The 18,008-nt window shown below is 61.2% G+C and overlaps 3 protein-coding genes across 5 annotated transcripts; 2 read left to right on the top strand and 1 right to left on the bottom strand.

The window, feature by feature from the left end:
- The first annotated feature begins 3,336 nt into the window (after positions 1 to 3,336).
- On the top strand, positions 3,337 to 5,693 carry LOC122897904 (transmembrane and ubiquitin-like domain-containing protein 1). The gene is given in 3 exon segments (XM_044236101.1): positions 3,337 to 4,588; positions 4,879 to 5,017; positions 5,019 to 5,693. Coding segments are annotated over 3 exon segments (882 nt in total). The 5' UTR covers positions 3,337 to 4,058; the 3' UTR covers positions 5,232 to 5,693.
- A 330-nt stretch (positions 5,694 to 6,023) lies between these two features.
- LOC122897905 (fas-activated serine/threonine kinase) lies at positions 6,024 to 10,257 on the top strand. Of its 3 annotated transcripts, none has more exons than XM_044236103.1 (10): positions 6,024 to 6,165; positions 6,946 to 7,365; positions 7,853 to 8,032; positions 8,163 to 8,302; positions 8,787 to 9,000; positions 9,149 to 9,263; positions 9,467 to 9,558; positions 9,639 to 9,774; positions 9,847 to 9,961; positions 10,042 to 10,257. In XM_044236103.1, the coding sequence occupies exons 1-10, from the start codon at positions 6,084 to 6,086 to the stop codon at positions 10,147 to 10,149; spliced, it is 1,602 nt and encodes a 533-aa protein (XP_044092038.1). In that variant the 5' UTR covers positions 6,024 to 6,083; the 3' UTR covers positions 10,150 to 10,257. The 3 variants fall into 3 exon arrangements, with proteins under 3 accessions (XP_044092038.1, XP_044092037.1, XP_044092039.1); XM_044236102.1 differs by having other exon boundaries at positions 6,030 to 6,165; positions 9,104 to 9,263; XM_044236104.1 differs by lacking the exon at positions 6,024 to 6,165 and adding an exon at positions 6,202 to 6,417 and having other exon boundaries at positions 9,104 to 9,263.
- An 89-nt stretch (positions 10,258 to 10,346) lies between these two features.
- On the bottom strand, positions 10,347 to 17,873 carry LOC122897907 (anion exchange protein 2-like; the record flags this gene model as incomplete). Its single annotated transcript, XM_044236105.1, has 16 exons — positions 10,347 to 10,582; positions 10,682 to 10,855; positions 11,107 to 11,276; positions 11,367 to 11,620; positions 12,174 to 12,340; positions 12,549 to 12,638; positions 12,754 to 13,005; positions 13,859 to 14,053; positions 14,169 to 14,317; positions 14,407 to 14,622; positions 14,762 to 14,987; positions 15,089 to 15,273; positions 15,414 to 15,528; positions 15,712 to 15,877; positions 15,962 to 16,097; positions 17,693 to 17,873. Coding segments are annotated over 16 exons (2,757 nt in total), but the record flags the coding sequence as incomplete, so codon positions are not given.
- Between the last annotated feature and the right edge of the window lie 135 nt (positions 17,874 to 18,008).

Consider the following 18,008-nt stretch of genomic DNA (forward strand, 5'->3'; position numbering starts at 1 on the left):
GACCGGGAGCGCGCGGCCCGGGCCCTCCCCCCGCGTCATGCGCACGCACTGCCGCCCCCGCCAGCTCCGGCACACGCAGCCCGAGGCCCCCTCCCCGCCGCCCCCGCCCCTCCTGCGCGCCGGCCCCAGCGCCCCCCGCCCCTCGCTCGCTCGCTGGCTCTGCAGCCTCCACCCCTCAAGCCGCGCGCTCCAGCCCCGGCGCCCGGGCCCCTCCCACCCAGCCTCGGCCCTTCCGCCTGCTCTCCAGCCCCCACCCACACCCGCCTCGAGGGCCCCCGGCTCCAAGTGGACAGCTGCTCTGGCCTCCTCCCGGCCCCCGGCTGTCTCTTTCGCCTCCCTGCTCTGGTCTGGGTGGGGTGTCCGATCTTTGGGCAGTGCCCGAGCAGTGCCCTTGCGCCTGAGGGTAACTGATGAACGCAGCGGACAGCAGAGAAGGGCCGCCAGCCCAGGCACAGCTGCGCCTCACTTACGGGGTCTTGCCTTTAGGACTGCACAGGCTCCCCTGTTCCCGCCCGTGATCATATCTGGAGACCGCCTTGTCCCCAGGGTTCTCTCTGATGGTCTCCGGGTCTCTCCTCTGCGGGCTGCAGCACAGAGCCTGGAAATCTGGGTCCCCAGCTTCTATTTCCACTTCTTGAGAGCTTCATCAGCAAGGCCCTTGGAATGGCGTTTTAAACAACAGCCCCTCGCTCATCTTCAGGCTTCTCCTAGAAGATTCCCCTCTGGGACTTGGATGGTTTACTGTCTGCCGCGCCCCGGACCAGCTGGTACATGGGCAGAGAAGAGAGAGGAATCCAAAAGGATCCAAAAGGATCCCTTCTTCCCCCACTCGCCCCATTCAAAAGATTCACCAGAGCCTGCATGGCTCTCTTATTTGTCCTCAACCCCTTGACCATCTTGTGTTTTTGTTCACTCCTGGAGGGGCCAGGGAGCTCCCTTCCATGTTTCGATTTCTCTGCATCGCAATTGCCAAAGCTGTCTGCGGTCCTGCTAGTCAGTGGTCATCCTCAACCTTTGCAAAAATGCCTCTAAGAGGGGTGCTGGGTGGCTCAGTGGGTTAAAGCCTCTGCCTTCGGCTCAGGTCATGGTCCCAGAGTCCTGGGATCAAGCCCCGCATCAGGCTCTCTGCTTAGCAGAGAGCTGCTTCCTCCTTCTCTCTCTCTGCCTGCCTCTCTGCCTCTTGTCAGCTCTGTCTGTTAAATAAATAAATAAAATTAAAAAAAAAAATGCCTCTAAGAGAGGGTGTGTGTAGGGCCCTGGCCCCAGCCAGTCAGCCTCCCAGGGCTGTGCCCAGATGTCCTCTGACACAATTGACATATGTCAGGCTTTTTATACACACTTTCATTTCCCAACCCAAGCTGAATCTTTTCCTAGCAAAGAGTTGCCCCATCTGGCTACTCATACAGCTCTGCCCCGGTACCAATGCGGTCACCCAAGTGTCTTGTACCATTGAAAGAGCCAGGGGCGCCTGGGTGGCTCAGTCGTTGGGCATCTGCCTTTGGCTCAGGTCATGATCCTGGGGTCCTGGAATAGAGCCCTGCAACAGGCTCTCTGCTCAGGGGGAAGTCTGTGTCTCTCCTCTCCCCACTCCCCCTGCTTGCGTTCCCTCTCTCGCGGTGTCTCTTTCTGTCCAAATAAATGGGTGGAATCTTATTTAAGAAAAGAAAAGACAAAGAACCAGATGTGAGCTATTCAACACCTGGGGCTTCCTTAGCTCCTAAGAGATTCAGGCTTATCTACATGTTGGACCTTAACTGATGTCTTGTACCTTCTCTGTGCTTTGTGCAAAATACAGTGATTGAGCAGAACACCTAGCTCTGACGCTGTATAATTCTGAAAGCCACAACAAACATCTCTTTTAGATGCTTAACTAGAACCAGCAGCAAGAATTTGCACCAGGTAGCTCCCAGGAGAAATGCTTGAGGGTAAAGAGCTTCTCCTTGTGTTGCCCCAACAGCCAGCACAGATCTGTGTTAGGCCTGGTGGGCTCGTCTGCGTGTCTCTCCCCTATAATCATATGAGCCATGTGAGGGCAGGGACAAGTTCACCTGTGTGATTCACCATTGTATTCCCAGCATCTTGCACAGTGCCTGACATATAGTATAGATTTAATAAATGTTTCTAGAATAAACGAATGAATAGGAGGGAAGGAACTAGAGAGAAGTTAGATCTGCATGTTATACATCTAAACTGACTTTCCCAAGGCAGTACCTGTTCCCACTTGGGGTACCTGCTCGGACGAGTAAGCATGAACTGTGGAAACACTAGGGTACATGGCTTTTCCCCAGGACTGGCCTATAAAACCCAGCACATGAGATCTCTGTGGCCCAGAGGAAGGTAGGAAAAAGCCATAGATATTAGCAGGCCCAAGCCACGCTGAGGATCCAATTCCTCTACACAGTAACACACTAAGAATGTAGTTTCCAAGCCCAGAGTATTGGTGTAATACTGGGTAACTAGGTACTCGTGTAATACTAGGCAAACAAATACCTAGTGTGTCATGGCTCCCTTATACAGTTTCCATACTTGTTTAATAAAACGCTTAATTTCTTCCTTACAATTTCCTTATGAACTATGTTTTAGGAACAAAGCAATTACAGATCAAAGAGATTTCATGTGCCCCCAAGGTCACACAGTTAATAAACACGGGATAAGAGATCAGCATTTGTGCCAGATTCCAAGGTCTGTCTTCTCACATAGTCTTACAGGGGCGGTGTGGAGGAAGGGACCAAGGAGACAGGGCAGCCCAAGCTACTGTGGCCAGCCCCGGCGATGAATGTCCTCAGCCAACCTGATGGGACAGCCCATGGGTACCGGGCTCTGAGCCAAAGAGTCAATTTAAGGGGCCCACAGTGCCTTCTGGCGTCCACTCTGGACATAACAACAGACCACGGTAGGGGCCACCTGAGCGCCCAGAGCCTGCATCTGGAAACACGGGTGCTCTGACGTGTTCTCGCTGACGTCGGTTTTTAGAGTGACAGATGCCCTGGATGCCAGCGGGGGAGGTGGCGGGTCTTCCTGTTGCCTGGACCTCAGGAGAATGGCACAACCCTTAAGCCCGCCCCCGCGGCCACTCAACGACTTGCGGTCACCACGACTAGCCTGCGGATCCCGGCACGTGGGTCAGCAAGGCGGAGGGCGGGGAAATGCGCACCGCGCAGGACTACAAGTCCCACAATGCTCCGCGAGGCGGCGGCCAGGGAAGGCGGGGGTGCCTTCAGGTGTCCCGCGACCTCGGCGCCTCCCGCCCGGAAGTGCCCGAGGGTCCGCTATGGAGCTGGCGAGCCGGGCGGTGAGTCCCCGCGCGGTAACCGCGCCCACCCCACCGCCCCGGGCCCCAGCTGGCTCCCGCTCGCCCCGCCCCGGGTTCGCCGGTGCTCTCCCGTGTCTCCGGGGGGCGGGAAGATGGGAGGGGTGATGGAAGAGTTGGGGGTGGGGAGGGCCAAGTCTCGGATTCTCGGGCGGGATCTCGGGTCCGCTTGCGGACTGGGTTTGGAGAGGCTTCTAGAGGAGGCGCCGAGTCCGGCAGCCGCGGGGTGGGGCTTGAGTAGACCCGAGGGGCCAAGTCCGGTGGGGGGATGGCAGCTCTCGGAAGCTCCGAATTGCCGAAGGGCGGAGATTGACGTATGGTGTGGGGAAGCCTTGGGAAGCAGTCCCCTGCCGCGGGTGCGGTTTGGTTAAATGATAACGGGGGTGGAGGTGGGGGACATAGAACCCCGTTTTCTTCCCCCCTTGCAGAAACTTTAATGATGGAGGAGTAGATAAGCTTTGGGGTGAAATAGACGAAGGAGAAGGTGAACTTTGGGATATTAGATGGAAGATTAGGTAAGCTTTGGGGTGAAGTTTGCTGAGGGTTGAATTTAGGGGAGAAGTTGCATAGAAGATCAAGGCCCTTACATCGGGATAGGGTTTGAATGAATTGGGGAGATGGTTAGGACCTAGAACTGAGGTTACAAAAAGGTAGGACTTGGGATTTGGTTATGGGAAGGGGCACTGGAGGGAAATTTGGGACAGCCGGGTTTTCAGATCAGTATGAGCCCTAGGGTGGAGTGTGGGTAATGGGACAGAGGAATAAGGACTGGGAGAGTTTGGTGGGGTGGGGGCAGGAGCCTGTTGGAGTTAAGTTGGCCAGCGAGCCAGCCCCTCATGGGTTCTTTGTACCTCTCCAGCTCAGTAAGGTGGCAGGCAAGGCAGGTGCCATGGCCTTGATTGAAGGGGTGGGTGATGAGGTGACCGTCCTTTTCGCGGTGCTTGCCTGCCTTCTCGTGCTGGCTCTCGCCTGGGTCTCAACACACACCGCGGAGGGTGCCGACCCACTGCCCCAGCCGTCAGGGACTCCAGCAGCAGCACAGCCCAGTGAAGCCATGGCAGTCACCGGCAGCATCAGAGGGGAGGCCCCTGGATCCGAGACCCCCAGCTTGAGACACAGAGGTCAGGCTGCACAGCCAGAGCCTGGCGTTGGGCTCTCAGCGACATCGACATCGCCGGACTCCCCCCAGGAGCCCCTCGTGCTACGGCTGAAATTCCTCAACGATTCAGAGCAAGTGGCCAGGGCCTGGCCCCACGATACCATTGGCTCCCTGAAAAGGTAAGCTGGGATGAGGACAGGAAAGAAATTCTGAAGATTGGGGTGGGAGTCATTACAGACCCAGAAGGGCCATCAGAGAGATCTGAGACTTCCCCCTCCTTCTGCAGACGAAGGAACTGAGGTCCCCACGTCACACACTATCATTCCCCTTATAGCAGGAGGGGACCCCCATAGAGGCCACCACCTGAGTGCTGGGTGGAGGCAAAAGGTGAGGGGTGGGAGTGTTGGTCTGGGCAAGGGACCAGGATTGCCTGAGGCCTGCTCTCTTACCCAGGTCCCTCTCTCCTCAGGACCCAGTTTCCCGGCCGGGAACAGCAGGTGCGACTCATCTACCAAGGGCAGCTGCTAGGAGACGACACCCAGACCCTGGGCAGCCTTCACCTCCCGCCCAACTGCGTTCTCCACTGCCACGTGTCCACGCGCGTCGGTCCCCCCACACCCCCCTTGCCCACCGGGGTCAGAGCCAGGCCCCTCCGGGCTGGAAATCGGCAGCCTGCTGCTGCCCCTGCTGCTGCTGCTTCTGTTGCTCCTCTGGTACTGCCAGATCCAGTACCGGCCCTTCTTTCCCCTGACCGCCACTCTGGGTCTGGCGGGCTTCACCCTGCTCCTCAGTCTCCTGGCCTTTGCCATGTACCGCCCGTAGTGCCTCCACGGGCTCTCGGAAGCGTTGCTGGCCCCTCTGGACCTTGCTCCCCGCGACACAGTGGGCGCTGTTGTCTACCCAGGCCCACCTCTCCGGCCTGCCTCTTCCCGCTACCCTGGAGCCCAGCCCTGCGCAGCAGAGCGCTCCGGGAGTCGGCTGAGGTCCCCCCTTGTGACCTCCATGCCTCTGGGCCACCTGCTGGGGCTGCTGGCCCTCGGCCCCCACTGACAGTCAGCTCCTCTGGGTCAGGCAGCTGCTGTCACTGCCTTGGCCCCGGGCAGAACCGGGCTACACCCCTGGGCCCTTCTTAGAATTCTGCCAGGACCCAGCCACCTCTAGTCCCTAATAGCTCCTTGGGCTGATTTGAGGACCTAAGGACTGCGGGGCGCTGGGGAAGGGGAGCTGGGAGGGGCAGAGGGATTGTGTGGAACATGTGCAGATTAAATGACTGTGAAGTTTTCACTCCTGGTGTGTGTCCGGGTGTGTGGCCCCGTGGGGGTGTTGAGCAGGGACCTCTTGCCCTCTGGGAGGAAAGGCGTGAAGGACGCAGACTGGGCCCTCCCCGGGGATCCCAACATCGTACCACCGGCCGCCGGCTTCCGCTCTCCCTTCGCTCCTGCCTTAGCGACCTGGCCCTTTGGATCCGCCTCTCAGCCTCCGGCACCGCCCCGCCCCGCCCCGCCCCGGCTCCGCGCGCGCAGCTTCCCGGAAGTGGAGGGCGGAGCGTGCGACGCAGGGGCGCGCGGGGCCTGACGGGAGCCACGTCTGTGCTGGTCGGGGGCTGAGCCGCGATTGGCGTCCGGACCGCGGTCCGGGGGTTGCTGGGAAGATGGCGGACTCGGTGGCCAGCCGATGAGGAGGCCGCGGGGGGAGCCCGGCTCCCGGGCCCCGAGACCGACTGAGGGAGCGACCTGCGCGGGGCCTGGGGAGCCATGTAGGGGTGGCGCCTACGGGGCGGGCTGCGGGAGGGCCGCGGGAGTTGGTGTTGGCGACCGTGACCACGGTCTCCTGGCGTTGCCGGGCCGGGGTGGGTGTGGGGGCCCCTGACACCTCCGACTCCGCGCCATTGCAAAGCTGCGCGCTCGGGCTCCACGGGCGCCCTGCGAGGTGGGCGCTGCGTTCTCGTTTCACGGGCGAGGAGGCTTGGGCAGAGAGACGAGGCCACTTGTCCAAGGTCATGCAGCTGGTAAGTGGGAGCGCCCAGCATGGAACCCAGGACCGCCCGGCTGCCGAGCCCGCGTTCCACCCTCCTTGCCGCTGCCGCCTCCTGCGAGAGGGGGAGGTGGTCGGGAGGGCGTATCGACGGGGCAAGCTGGGCTCCAGGCTGGGCACGACCACTAACCCGATCCGTGACCTCGGGCTTAACCCCTTTTCCTCTCTGGGCCTTGGTTTCTCCACCTGTGAAATCGAGGTAGTGCCAGCTCTGCCTGCCACCTCGGAGGCGTGTATGGAGCATCAGAGGAGATCCGTAGTGCATGTGGACTTGCTTTGTAAATATCCCTGTGCTGACTACACCGAAGGTGCTGTTTCAAAGGATGGAAAGAGGCAGAGAGGGGCGGGGTGGGGAAGAAGACGAGAGCAGCCACATGGAAGGGTGAACATGAGTGGGTTGCCCTGACCCCAGGGCCCCCAGAATGGGCAGTGAGGTCAGTAGATAGCCGGTTTTTCTCCTCCTTGGAGGAAACCTCACCCCCTTTTCTGGGCTGCCCCTCAGGGTCTCCACCCAACTCCATGCTTCGAGTCCTGCTCTCTGCCCAGGCCTCTGCTGCTCGGCTGTCTGGCCTGCTGCTGCTCCCGCCAGTACAGCCCTGCTGTCTGGGGCCCAGCAAGTGGGGGGACCGGCCTCCCGGAGGAGGCCTCCATGCAGGCCCTGTGCAGGGGCTACAGCGGCTTCTGGAACAGGCGAGGAGCCCTGGGGAGCTGCTGCGTTGGCTGGGCCAGAACCCCACCAAGGTGCGCGCCCATCACTACCCTGTGGCACTTCGTCGTCTGGGTCAGCTCTTGGGGTCCCAGCCACGACCCCCTCCCGTGGAGCAGGCCACACTGCAGGACTTGAGTCAACTCATCATCCGAAACTGCCCCTCCTTTGATCCTCACACCGTCCACGTGTGTCTGCACCTTGCAGTCTTACTTGGTGAGGAGGGCGTCTGGGGGGTGGGTGTTAACGGAAGAATAGAGAAAGACCATAGAAGACCCAAGATCACTGACAGAATTCACCTCTTGGGCTTTGCCAGGAATGGCGCATGGCCGGGCAGGCTCGGTGCTGCTCCCCCGTAGCCACAGCAGACAGCAGGAGTCCAGCAGCATTCGTTCCAGCTTAGCTAGGGGTGCCGGCCCTGATTCCTTCCAACACAGTGCTCTAGAAAGCCACCACTGTCACCGTTGGCGTGCGATGAGAGCTTACTGCCGTGTTGGTGTAAGGTCTTTCCCCACAGACTGTTCTGAGACCTCACAGTCACTGCTATTTCACGTTTCTCCAGTGCTTCTGCTCACACTCTAGCAACCCTTCCATCCAGAACACGGAGACCCGAAAGGTTGGGAATCCAGCAACTGAACCCCATGACTGGAACAGAGCAGCACCCCGTTAGCAGGGCTGCCTCCTCTGACCCTCTCCCTCTCAGGCTTCCCGTCAGATGGGCCCCTGATGTGTGCCCTGGAGCAAGAGAGAAGGTTCCGCCTCCCTCCGAAGCCACCTCCCACTCTGCAACCCGACCTGTGCGGCGGGCAAAGATTGGAAGCTGCTCTGAGCTGCCCTCGTCTCCTGAGGCGTCCCCGGCAGCATCTCATCCGCAGCCTGGCAGGTGCTGGAGGGGACTGAGGGCAGGTGGCGGGAGGGGCTGAAGACAGGAGGCGGTAGGTGGTGGTGTCTGGGCTGAGTGGATCTAGTCGAGCACTGGCCTGCCGGTCCAGCGTGACGGGTGTTCTTCACAGAGGCCAGGCCGGAGGAACTGACTCCCAACGTGATGGTGCTCCTGGCCCAGCACCTGGCCCGGCACCGGTTGCGGGAGCCCCAGCTTCTGGAAGCCATTGCCCACTTCCTGGTGGTCCAGGAAGCCCAGCTCAGCAGCAAGGTGGGATTGCCTCCCGCCCTGCCATGCTCCTCTCCTAGCCCTCCTCAGTGTCGGGCCTGGCCCCCTGTTCAGCTTGACTGGCTGCCTCCTGCAGTGGACAACCAGCCAGGCTCTGTGCTCATTCCCTCTCCCCACCCCGGGGTGTCGTCTTTGCTCACCCCCACCTGGCTGGTCCACCCACCCAGCGTGTATGCCTGGTTCTCTGCAGTTCTCCGCACTCGGCGCTGTCTTAGCTTCGTTGAGCCCACTCCTAAGGCTTCGGGGCCAGACCCCACAGCGATGTCTCCATTGGTTTGATTAATCCCATGGGGCTCAAGACACTGGTTATGCTGTCGAACTTCTGGTGTGTACGTCGGGGTAGAGGGATTGTTCTGCCATTACAGAGACATTAGAAGCTCGCAGGCCAAGCCTCCCTGAGGTTCAGCTTGTGAAGGATCTTGGAGAACTGTTTCGTGCTGGGTGAAGGGCTGCTCTTCCTCCACAGGTGGTGCAGAAGTTGGTCCTGCCCTTTGGGCGGCTGAACTACTTGCCCCTGGAACAGCAGTTTATGCCCTGCCTTGAGAGGATCCTGGCTCGGGAAGCAGGGGTGGCTCCCCTGGCTACTGTCAACATCTTGATGTCATTGTGCCAGCTGCGGTGTCTGCCCCTCAGGGCCCTGCACTTTGTCTTTTCCCCAAGTTTCATCAACCACATCAGCGGTGTGTGGACGGGAGGGCTGGCTGGGACCCTGGCGGCCAGTGGGCAGAGTAACTGGGGGTGGGAGTCTGCTACCCCGCGAGCCTCAGTCCTGCTTTCCCACAGGCACCCCTCACGCCCTGATTGTGCGGCGCTACCTCTCCCTGCTAGACACGGCCGTGGAGCTGGAGCTTCCGGGATACCGGGGTCCCCGCCTTCCCCGAAGGCAGCAAGTGCCCATCTTCCCCCAGCCACTCATCACTGACCGTGCCCGCTGCAAGTACAGGTGGATGGGGCAGCAGGGGGGAGGGGAGGGGACCAGCCTGCAGGAAGCACAGAGTAGAAGAGCCAGGGGGACGCTGACCCATGCTGACACACTCTTAGCAGGAAGAAAAGAAGGGGGCGGTGCTTGGGACATCAGAAGCATTTGCCCAGGGTCCAGCCTCCTGAGCTTTTCCCTATTGGTGTTTGCTCCCTGTCCCAACTCAGTCACAAGGATATAGTGGCAGAGGGCCTGCGCCAGCTGCTAGGGGAAGAGAAGTACCGACAGGACCTGACCGTGCCTCCAGGCTACTGTACAGGTGAATTCCCTTGGGCAGGTGGCTGGCCGGAATACAGAGCCTTGGCTGGAAGCCAGTGGCCCTCTCTCTCCCCCCTCCAGACTTCCTGCTGTGTGTCAGCAGCTCTGGTGCTGTGCTTCCCGTGAGGACCCAGGACCCCTTCCTACCCTACCCTCCCAGGTCCTGTGCCCAGGGCCAGGCTGCCTCCCAGGCCACTACCCATGGCCCCACCCAGAGGTAAGGGAGGAGGGCGGGGGAGCCTCCCTGCCTCTGTGGACACCCCCCTGAGCCTCCGTCCGCCCCCTCCAGGGTGGTGCTCATGCTGCGGGAACGTTGGCATTTCTGCCGCGATGGCCGAGTGCTGCTGGGCTCCCGGGCCCTACGGGAGCGGCACCTGGGCCTGCTGGGCTACCAGCTCCTGCCGGTGAGACTCCCCACCATCTTGCCTCCCCTCTGCCCAGCCCACAGACCATGTGGGTAACCCGCTGCTCCCCTCCCCTGCAGCTACCCTTCGAGGAACTGGAGTCACAGAGAGGCCTGCCCCAGCTCAAGAGCTACCTGAGGCAGAAGCTCCAAGCCTTGGGCCTCCGCTGGGGGCCTGAAGGGGGATGAGGGGCGTGCACATGGGGCTCAGGATGACCCCCCCCAATAGGGGGGTGGACAATTTGCACTTTGGCTCTCTATATTTTGGTTTCTCATTAAAGTCCCTTTCCTTCCTCATCGCGCATCTCGTTTCTGGGACGGAGTGGGCTGGGCCCCCCTTTTCTGCGTCCACGCTTCCTCCCCACACAGAGACGGAAGGCCAGGGGTAGGTGGGGGCCGAAGCGCTTTACTGTGGGGGTGGTATGGGGACTTTAAATTATTCACTTAAATAAAAACGAGGGAGGGCTAGAGAGAGCCCCCCCCACCCCAAGCCCCTGCTCCCTCTGTCCATCTGTCCCTTGGCTGTTGGTCCGGGCAGCAGCTACACAGGCATGGGCATCTCGTTGTACTCGTCCACGCCCTCCCGCTCATCGAACACTGGCTCCGCCTCATTAGCATCCAGCTGTGGGGAGGGTGGAGAACGAGGAGGCTGAGCCTTACTTCAGCCTGGACAGGGACCCCAGAGGCGGATGGGGGCCAGGGGAGGGGCAGGAGGCCTTACGCATTTCATCTCTCGCTCTGTGAAGATGCGCGTGAGCACCACCATGCGAAGGGGCACCGTGAGGATGAGGATGAAGGGGAAGGCCAGGGAGGCGGCCGTGGACATGACTGCCCAGAGCAGGGCCAAGCACAGCAGCTGCAGGGCTGTGAACAGGTGCATTCGGAGGGTCCGAACCTGGGGGTGGGTGCGATATGACAGGTGAGCCCAGGCTTCTCCCCAGCGCAGGAGGGCCCTGGTCCCCAGAGGGCCACATGGTCTGCCACCTCTGGAAGACATCCCCACCTCCCTCCGTGGGGATGGGGATGGAAGTGCCTTTTTGGGTGCTTACCAAAGCCAGGTCCCCACAGACCAGTCGGGGGCTGGAGAGGGAACCCCGCAGGCCAGGAGGGGGCGGGGGCGTGAGGCTCTTCCAAGTGGGGTCTTACCTTCTTGACGTAGGTCACATCTGGGTGGTGTTTGGGGGGCATGAGCAGCAGGTGGAGCCGCTCATAGAACTGGATCCCGTTAAGGGAGGTGACTCCCATGTACAGAAAGATTCCAAAGAGCACGGCCAGGGGGATCTGCCGGAGCAGATCCCCGATAACCAAGGAGAGACCTGGGGGAGGAAAGGGAGCAGCAGCTGGCCCCGGTGCTCCCTACCCCCGCAGACCGCTCCGGGGAGGGGTGGAGTGAGAGCTGAACTCACCTACAAGCAGGGCAACCAGCAGCCCAGTTACCCGCTGCTCCTTGACCTCCTGGATCTTGGGCTTGTCCCCAGGCGCCACAGCCTTGCTCATCACGGTGAGCGCGTTGGCGTGAGTGACGGAGCGCACGGTGGCAGCAGCCAGCCAGGGCAGGCCAAAGAGGGCACAGATGCCGCCCATGGCCACGATGAGCAGCAGGTCCAGGTGGAAGCCGGAGCCCTTCTGCAGCATCCGCTCCTTCTTGGAGATGATCAGCCTGGTGGGGACAGGTGCGCCCTGACGCCCAGCCTGGCAGACCACCGGGTCTCCCTAGAGCACCCAGTCAGGAACCACTGTCTGCTTCTGGAACCCGGCGGTGCCTGCCCATTCAGGAAGAGTTTTGTCCCGGGAAAAGGCCCACCCTGTGCCGCCCTCCCTGTGGTTCAGGACAGCTTCCAACCTCCACTGTGCCCATCCCAGCAAACATCAGTGGAACGTTCTACTGCCTACAGGATAAATTCCAGGGGCGCCTGGGAGGCGCTGCTGGTTAAACGTCCGACTCTCGGTTTTGGCTCAGGTCGTGATGCCAGGGTTGTGAGATCGAGCTCAGCTCGGAGTCTGTCTGAGCTGCTTCTGCCCCTCCCCCTCGTGCTCACTCTCAAATAAATAAATGAATCTATAAAAAGGTAAATAAATTCTAGGGGCCAGCTTGGCACTCTGGGCTTCCCTCACTCAGTCCCCCGCAGTGGCTGGCCTTGCTGGGGTTCCAGCCCTTCCACAAACAGAGCTGTTCTGTCTGTGGAGCATCCCACTGGGCCAGGACCACTCACGTGGTGATCTGTGTCTCCATGAAGATCAGAATGAAGACCAGGATAGCCGGTAGCAGGCTGGCAACCATCATCCACACGGGGAAGGAGCTGTTCTCCCCTAGGGGGTTGATGACCCAGCCCCGCTTCTCTGGGGCTGTCACGGAGACGCCACTGGGCACGCTCAGCTTCTGGAGGGCAGAGAGTGGGGCTGAGGGCTGGTGAACTGTGGAGGGGAAGCCCCGAGGGGCACAGGGCAGGGTGAATGCCGAGGGCGTGCTGCAGAAGAGGCCTGGGGTCCACACAGGTAAGAGGCAGCTCTGGGGTTGGGCCGGAAGGGAAGAGCTGTAGCCCGGCGCCAGGCGGCATCTCCTTGCCGGACCATGAGCTCAGGCTCACCTGGGTATAGGTGTCCTCAATGCTGTAATCCACCAGCACCATGATGAGGATCGCGATGGGCACCCCAAAGTCCCCAATCACCCGCCGCACCTGTGGGCAAGCAGCGTGCTCAGAGGCCCCTGCCCCGCTCCAGCCCTGACTCAGTCACCCCTTCTGGCCCCCCATGCCCCCCACCTCGCTCCCTCTGGCATTTCAGCCCACACACCCGGCCAGGGAAGAACCGGCTATTCTTGAATTTGCGCAGGAAAAAAGCGATAAAGAAGGTGCCGGCCATGAGCACCAGCGACAGCAGGGCGGTGTTGGGCTGACCCCGGGGCCTCCCCTGCCCGGCTGGGCCCGCAGAGCTCCCGTTCCCTGGTCCCAGCGCAGCTCCTGTCGCACGCCACGTGCTGTTCTCGCTGTCCACCTCAGAGCTGTTGGCGACCAAACAGCCGTGGAGGGGGTGCTCCTGGAAGATCTAGGGAGAGGACAGAAGGCTCTGTCAGCCCAAGCGGAGAGATTTCTGGGCGCGGACGTATGCTGAGTGGGGTAGGCAGGGTAGGAGAAGGCAGGTCTGGCCTTAAGGGGCTTGCTTTTTTGGTTTCTAATTTTATTTATTAATTTCACAGAGAGAGAGAGAGAGAGAGAGTGAGAGCATGCACACAAGCAGGGGGAGGGGCAGAGGGAGAGGGAGAAGCAGACTCCCCGCGGAGCAGGGAACCCAACACAGGGCTCGATCCCAGGACCCTGAGATCATGATCTGAGCAGAAGGCAGAGGCTTGACCAACTGAGCCACCCAGGCGCCCCAGGGCTTGTCTTGTTGATCAAGAAAATGACTGGTGACCAGATGTGAGCAAGGGAAATGGGATTCAGGCAGCTGGGGGGTGGCTGCAGCCAGGCCTGGAGGGCCAGGATACGGGGAGCAGAGGACCACGAGGCTGTGTCCTCTCCTAAGCCTGACATGGCCCGGCTCTGAGGCCCAGACTGTGACTGTGTGTGTCATCTCACGGGCCTTCCTCTTTGACACCTCTGGACTGTCCGCCACTTTAACAAAAGAACGTGTTACCTTTGTTATTAAATACGTGAGTTTTTAAGATCGACCTGAAGTCCCAGGATGCATGTTGGTGCCAGAGAGGGCGGAGAGGGGCCATAAGGAAGAACCAGCCCGTGCTCCGTGGGCTCCTTGGCCCGCAGCCCAGGGGAGCTCCGGGCAAGCCTGGGACTTCCCACCCCAAAGCGAGAGTGAGAGTGAGGCAGAAGACGCCCCAGCTCCCCGCCAGCCTCGAGGTCTCGCCGCTCCTGACCCAGCTCTCCCAGCAGGGCCTGCTCACCTTAACCAGCTTGTAGAACGTCTCATAGATGAAGATGAGGGAGATGAGGAAAGCAAAGATCTCCTGGGTGAAACGGGACACGAAGCGCACCAGGAAGCTCCCCTCCAGGGCCACCATGAGCAGGGCCAGGAGCACCAGCCAGAAGCCGATCCACACGCGGCCTACCAGGTACTCTAGGTTGTTGCTGCTGCAGAACTGCGGGCGGGGGGCGCCATCCAGTCAGGGCCCAGAGCCCGGGGCCGAACAGTGTGGGCCCGTCCGGGGAATGGGGCAGGAAGAGCCAGACCCCCACCAGCCTGTGGGCCCTTACCGAGAAGAAGGCTTCCTCGAAGACCAGCAGGGGCCCGGAGAAGCCGATCACCAGCAGCGGCTGGGCCCCCAGCAGGCAGAAGACGACGCCCTGCAGCGCCGTGGACATGATCAGCTCTGACACCCCAATCAGGTCCTGAGTCTTCTCTCCTGGGGCGGCAGGACGCGGCTCAGGTGTGGGCAGCCGGGGCCGGGGCGTACCCTGCCTGCGTGGCCGGCATCCCAAAGCCTCGCCTTACCCAGCAGGCCCCCGAAGGTGATGGCAGGAGACAGGGCGGCGAAGTAGATGAAGATGACAGCAGCCAGGCACTGGGGGTCGAGCGCGTCCCGAAAGTCGCTCAGGTAGTGGGGATAGCGGCGCCGCACATCTCGGATCAGGCCCCCGAAGGGCCGGCCCGTCCGCCGGAGGGGATCGTCTTCCACTGCATCTGCCACCTCTACCATCTGCAGGAGCGCTGCAACCCAGGCCTCCGTCAGGGCACCCGCCACGACACCCGCCACGGCCCCTCCGTGCTCGGCCCCTCCACCATGCTCACCCGGACCACCCAGCCCCCAGCCCCCGCGGGCGGCGGCTCCCGGCTCCCAGGCCCGTACCCTTCTCCTGTGCTGACTTGGGCTCCAGTCCAGCCCCAGGGGGCAACAGCCGGCCCTGCTCTTCCCGCTTCTTGAGCATCTGGCGTTGGAAGTGGGCGACGGAGCGCAGCAGCTCCTCGCCCTGCACTTCCGAGGGCGGCAGCACCACGCTGCAGTCCAGGAAGGCGTTGATGGCGGCCAGCAGGTCCTCCCGCTCGTCAGCCAGGTAGGCTGCCTCGTGGAATTGCTGCCAAAGCAGGCCGGGGGCCGGTGAGGGTGCGGGGCGAGGGCCAGGGGTCCCGGAGCGGGGCTGAGGCATGTCCCCACGGGCACCGGGCAGGGCCTGACCTTGTCGGACATGAGCGTGGAGATGGAGCGGCCGATCTCGTGGTAGTCCATGTTGGCGCTGCTCGGGCCCAGAAGCAGGAAGAGGAAACGCACGGGCACGGGTACCTCCAGCACCGCGTCCAGCTCCACGGCCTCCCGCAGCCGCACGAAGGCCATGGTGGGGCGGGACAGGAACTCTACGCAGCCTAGGGGCGGGGGGGGGGGCCATCGTGGGCTAAGAGAGGGCACGGACCAGCCCCCCCAGACCCCCAGCTGCCAGCCCCAAGGTGGCACCGAGGCAGGCCGGGCTGTCGACACCTCCCACCCACAAGACCTGCCCACGTACCCACAAGGACCACTGTGGCCTCGGCATTCTCGGGGATCTTCTCCAGGAGCTTCAGTTCGTGCTTGGACTTGGAGCGCGTGATGCCCGCCGGTGGGGCTGAGGGTGGCAGCTCCCGCTGGGGACGCCAAAGAACAGAGCTCAGCCCAGCCAGGCCCCCCCCCACCGAAGGCTCCCCACCGCCCCACAGTCCCCCCACCCCGCAGAGTCCCCCCACCGCATCTCCACGCTGGGATCACACGCGCTACCTGGCCGCCCCCGCTAGCAGCCAAGACCTGAACCAGCCAGTGCCAACCCTCACCTCTCGTTCCACCTCTAGCCGAGTCTCGGGGACACCTCCAATGAGAGGCTCAGTGACATGGGGATCACTCTCGGCCCCCTGGCCGTGGTGATGCCCCAGCAGGGAGCCAAGGGAGCCGGCTGAGATGTTTCGAGGGAAGGAGAAGTCCTTCTCGTCACTTGGGTGGCTGGAAGCGCAGAGGGCGGTGAGGGAAGGAAGGCAGTGGTCACGGCGTGGGGCGGGTGGGCAGGGGCGGCTGGCGCGGCCTCACCTGTGCTTCAGGAGCAGGGCCCGCAGCACGTTGGCTCTGTCCTCGGCCTTGATCTGGTCGGAGATGACCATCTGCTCCACCACCTGGTGGGCCACCCCGGGCAGGGTCTGCTGGTCCAGGTCCAAAAGCACGGCCCCTGGAAGAAGGATGGCATGGACGGGCCCTCCTCCCCAGGCACGAAGTGAGGGCAGGGGGTGGAAGGGAGGGAGAACCGGGGATGAGGGGGCGCCCAGGTAAGCACAGTCCAGGGACGGAGCACCGGCCTAGAGGCCAGTGAGCGGTGCTCAAGACCCGAGCCCCACCACGTCTCTGACCCGTCCTGTCCGTTCCTTCCGACCCTCTCTCCCACAGGGATGTGGTGGGGCTCAGCAAAGGCCACCGAGGCAGGGCCCTCCCAGAGGCCCCTTCCAAGAAGCACACAGCGCTCCGCTGGGGCACGCCAGGCTGTCCACTCAGGGCTCACTCGGTGAGTCACATGCTGCCTCCTCTATGTCCACTCTAGGGTCCTAGTTCTGCCCTCCAAACGTGACACGGCCCATCTGTGGCCTTGAGCCATCGGAAGATGTCAGCCTGGCCTCCTAGACTTCCCCCAAGTCCAACAGCTGCTCATGGGACAGTTTCCAGATCTTTCCACTGGTCACTGATCTGAATTACTATTTTATATAGAAATGGAAATCCTTTCAAAAGTGACCAGATCACCTTTCTGTTGAGGTCAACTTGTAGGAACGCAGAACTAGACAACAAACAGAAACATTTAAATGAAAACGGGGGTCGCCTGGGGGGCTCCATCAGTTAAGTAAGTGTCTGCCTTCAGCTCAGGTCCTGGTCTCAGGGTCCTGGGATCGAGCCCCTCGGCTGGGGGCCTGCTTCTCCCTCTGCCTCTGCCCCTCCCCCTTGCTGGTTCTCTGCCCCCCCCACCCTGTGGTCTCTCTCAAATAAAAAAAATCTTAAAAAAAAAAAGGGGGTGGAACAACTAACAGAACCAAAGGGCCCTGAGCAGCCGAAACGGAGGTCACAAAGTTCAGCGACAAGGCATGTGCATGTTGGCGTCTCACGCAAAGCCTGACAGCTTCCCTCAGAGCCCATTTACTCCTGGTTCTAAAGCAGTTCTGACAGCGGGTTTCTGAGTCCTCAGCTGCCTTCTCACAGCAACTGGGAGTGACTTCTCCAAAGGGAAGGAGGTAACAGACACAGACACAGAGCAGCAACATCAGAGACCTCAAGAGCCTGATATCTTGGTCATAGCCCTGGGGGCACCGGGCCAGCTCAGTCGCAAAAGCATGTAACTCCTGACCTCGGGGTTGTGAGTTCGAGCCCCAGGACGGCTGTACAGACGACTTAAAAATAAAATGCTAAAAAGAAAAAAACCAAAAACCGAAAAACCGCACTTTACATAGCCCTATAGATTAGATTAGATCACTTCAGAAAAATTTCCATCGACATTCTTTAAAAACATGTCACCATCCCAAACATACCAGCTCGGGTTATCTGAAAACATCACTTTAAGGAGCCATTTGCTAAAAATGCCAGATAAGAGAGCGGTGTCAACCCTGCCCTGCAGTCACCAATGACAGAGCCCAGCCAATGACAGGCTATGTGACGTCAGGAGACGAGGAGGCGCCTTCCTGGGTTAGGGTAGCATTACACACTGGGGGGCTCTGGTCCTCTGAGAACAGGCTCAGTCCACGAGATTTACCTGGGGCGGGGTGGGGGGAGGGCAGGGCAGGTTACCGTGGGCCAGGGTCCGGCGGAGCTCCAGGAGGCTGCGGAAGGAGAGGGAGGCCACATGGGGCTTCCCCCAGCGCTCCGTCTCCTCCTCCACATCCTCCTCAAACTTGATCCAGCGTGCTGTTTCCCGCCACTGAGGCTCCTGGTTTTTGTCCAGCAGCAACTCATTCAGCTCCACAAACACCTTGGGATAGAAGATGAGAGGGCACAGCAAGGTCAGAGCCAAGGGGCCCCAGGACTGCTCTCCGAGACAGCCGGCATCGGGGTGGGACGTGAGCTGGCACGGCCCCAGGCACCACACAGGGCATGGGCCTCGCCC

This window comes from Neovison vison, unplaced genomic scaffold (genome assembly GCF_020171115.1).
Source record: "Neovison vison isolate M4711 unplaced genomic scaffold, ASM_NN_V1 Scaffold_019, whole genome shotgun sequence".
Classification (NCBI taxonomy): Eukaryota; Metazoa; Chordata; class Mammalia; order Carnivora; family Mustelidae; genus Neogale; species Neogale vison.

Excerpts from the sequence above, each read along its gene's own strand:
- LOC122897905 (XM_044236102.1), top strand. The coding sequence starts at position 6,084 with ATGAGGAGGCCGCGGGGGGAGCCCGGCTCCCGGGCCCCGAGACCGACT. Across the intron at positions 6,166-6,945 it reads CGCGGGGCCTGGGGAGCCAT|GGTCTCCACCCAACTCCATG; the intron begins GTAGGGGTGGCG and ends GCTGCCCCTCAG. Across the intron at positions 8,303-8,786 it reads AAGCCCAGCTCAGCAGCAAG|GTGGTGCAGAAGTTGGTCCT; the intron begins GTGGGATTGCCT and ends CTTCCTCCACAG.